This window comes from Morone saxatilis, unplaced genomic scaffold (assembly GCF_004916995.1).
Source record: "Morone saxatilis isolate NCDOM2014 unplaced genomic scaffold, NCSU_SB_2.0 Contig1, whole genome shotgun sequence".
NCBI classification, from domain to species: domain Eukaryota; kingdom Metazoa; phylum Chordata; class Actinopteri; family Moronidae; genus Morone; species Morone saxatilis.
Window position 1 is genome coordinate 2,899,358 of NW_023339651.1, and position 2,777 is coordinate 2,902,134.

Consider the following 2,777-nt stretch of genomic DNA (forward strand, 5'->3'; position numbering starts at 1 on the left):
AATCTTCATTGAACTATAATGAGCTTCTTGTTGTGACGATCTTATTTCATTTCCACAGCTGAAACTGCCGCAGATTCAGAAGATCATGATGGAGTTTGAGCGACAGAGTGAAATCATGGACATGAAAGAGGAGATGATGAACGACGCTATCGACGATGCCATGGGGGATGAGGATGATGAGGATGAGAGGTAAAGGGACAGTGCTGACACATCTTTTCTTCTACTCTTCATTTAATAGTTTCGTTATAATAATTACTGACCAAAGAAATGAAAGAAAATCACATTATCTGTCTGTTATTCCCCCAAAACCTCCTCCATCCCTCAAACACATCTAATACCTATAATACATAAAGTAATGAAAGAAATTAGACATCTTTTACCCCTTATTTTCCTTTACATTCTTTATAATTATCAGATTTTATTCCATTTTTAACCAGTGAAATGGTTTATTATTTTATAAATTTCATTAAAGGAATAGTTCAATAAACTTCTTACTGAGAAATAAATGAGAAGATGCCACTTTTATGTCTGAATGTTAAATATGAAGCTTTATGAAGTTTTGTTTAATCGTTCCAAAAACCGAAGTGTAAAAATGTTCCATTGTGATTTTATTTTGTAAACAAAACACACACATATAATACATAAAATAGATCATTAAATAAGTAAGTTATCGAATTCAAATGTTCACTCATTTAAAAGAACTCTGTTAAGAAAACGAACACGCTGCTCTCCGTGTATTTATGTTTACGTCCTCCCATTCCTCTGGATACGTACTGTAGTTGTATTTAAAGGGACACTCCTCCAATTTATCACATAAAGATCAGTTCAGCTGTCACGAGGAGTGTGACTCAGCCTGTGAGCAGGTTGTGTAATTCGGTCTGTGGCTCTGGAGCAGCTTTCTAAACTCTGACCCAGCTGACGTCACAGGGAGGGGAAGTTTTCACCTCACTGATTTCAATCTTCACATATTTGTATCGCAAAGAACTATTGAGTTGCCTTATGGGAAGTGTAGGATCCAGGGTCCAGTTCTTTCTTGATTCACCCTCCACAATCTTACATAATTCACCCAATATATGAATTAACTTGAACACATTTGTAACTGTGCCTCTGCTTCATGTGCAGCGACGCCATCGTGTCCCAAGTGCTGGACGAGCTGGGTCTCAGTCTGTCCGACGAACTGTCAAGTAAGAAAATCCCAACACTTCCTCGTCTTTTGTCCGGTTTTACATTTATTATACCGCAGGATGCTCATCGTGTGTGTGTGTCCACTTCAGATCTGCCAACCGCCGGAGGAAGCTTGGCGGTGAGCGGAGGAAAGAAGGTCGAGCCCCAAGCCGCCCTGGCTGACGCAGACGCCGACCTGGAGGAGCGGCTGAATAACCTCCGGAGAGACTGAACACGCCGTAACTGTCAGACAAGGCGCGCTGTTGTTGCGAGGTTGTTAATACAGATAGAAACATACTCGAATCTCTGTGTTTAGATTCTTTTTGAAGGTATAACTGGCAGAAACGCCGGCTGTTTCAGAAAAAACGGTCTGTGTTATAAAAGGTGTATGGCTTTCTGTTTTGAGGTGTTTTTTCATTTTTATGCGTGAATTATGTATTTTATCAACAACAAAAAGAAACCCTGTAAGGATCATTCATAGGTCTAGCGAATTCTTGTCTCATTTAAGACATTGCCAAAACACACAAAATTATCTAAAAGTGACAATTTATTTCACTGTCTGTGTAGATACTAACTCCTGAAGGCATGACGTTTTCACAATTTAAATTAACACTAAAGACGTTTTAAAAGAACCCAAATTAAAGTTGGTAACATGACAGAAGTGGCTATTTTATATGGGTGTCAGCACTTTTTGTACATCAGGCTGGTTTTGGCGTTCTTTATATCCACATCATGGTATAAAATACACAGTTTTAGCCCCGATTTGGGCTTTTTAATGACTTTGGATTGTGTTTATTTGTGGGAGTTGACGGTTGTCAGGCTCCAGCTGAAGACGGTGTACAAAAAGTCTCATTTATCTCAACATCTTTTCTGTCTGAATTCACTAACAGGGCGGTTTATTTTACAAAAACACACACATATATATAAATATATATAAAGGATGAAAGACAAAGAAAGAAAGGTATGTTCAGGTGACTCTTCACCGGTGGAAAAGCACTCCTGTGTACTTCCGTTTGTCTGTGGTGTTTTTTTTTTAGACAAGCAGGATTTTCACCAAAAATAATTAATTAATACGGAGTCAGTGGTGTTTATTTTTGAGTCCTGTTGTTTTCCTTTTTTTTCTTTATTCAATAAATTTTTTTTTCCATATTTAACATAACTGGTTGTTTGATACATACATACATACATACATACAAACATACATACATACATACATAGACACATTGAATTCAGTTTATTCGTTATAGAAAGCACTACACTCGTGTTTAAGAGGTTTACTGAGCCCTAGGAAATTACCCAGATGATATAATGTGGGTTAGTCCAGCTCGGGCTCGGAGACTACATACTGCTAAAGGCGTTACAAACTGAAGGTGTGGAGTTTAAAAGAGGTGGGCAGGGAGTGTCAAATGAAAGATTGCATTATGGGAAGTGTAGTTTTCAGTGTTTGTAATTGGGAGGGTTCACTTTTTTCCCAAGTATAAATACTCACATATAAAATTTTGTTTACTATGTAATTTGAGGGAATTTTATAGTTGACTTGAGTTAATGTACTTATTCCATTTTACTTCAACTTCACATTTCAGAGGAATATATATATACATATATACAGTGGT

The 2,777-nt window shown here is 37.3% G+C and overlaps 1 protein-coding gene across 1 annotated transcript in view; it reads left to right on the forward strand.

The window, feature by feature from the left end:
- The window catches only part of chmp2a (charged multivesicular body protein 2A), a gene marked incomplete at its 5' end in the record, with an annotated part of 2,622 nt that extends 497 nt beyond the window's left edge, over positions 1-2,125 (forward strand). Inside the window, 3 exon segments of the mRNA XM_035665173.1 lie at positions 59-189; positions 1,123-1,184; positions 1,275-2,125. Coding sequence (XP_035521066.1) covers positions 59-189; positions 1,123-1,184; positions 1,275-1,396 — 315 coding nt within the window. The 3' untranslated portion in view covers positions 1,397-2,125.
- Between the last annotated feature and the right edge of the window lie 652 nt (positions 2,126-2,777).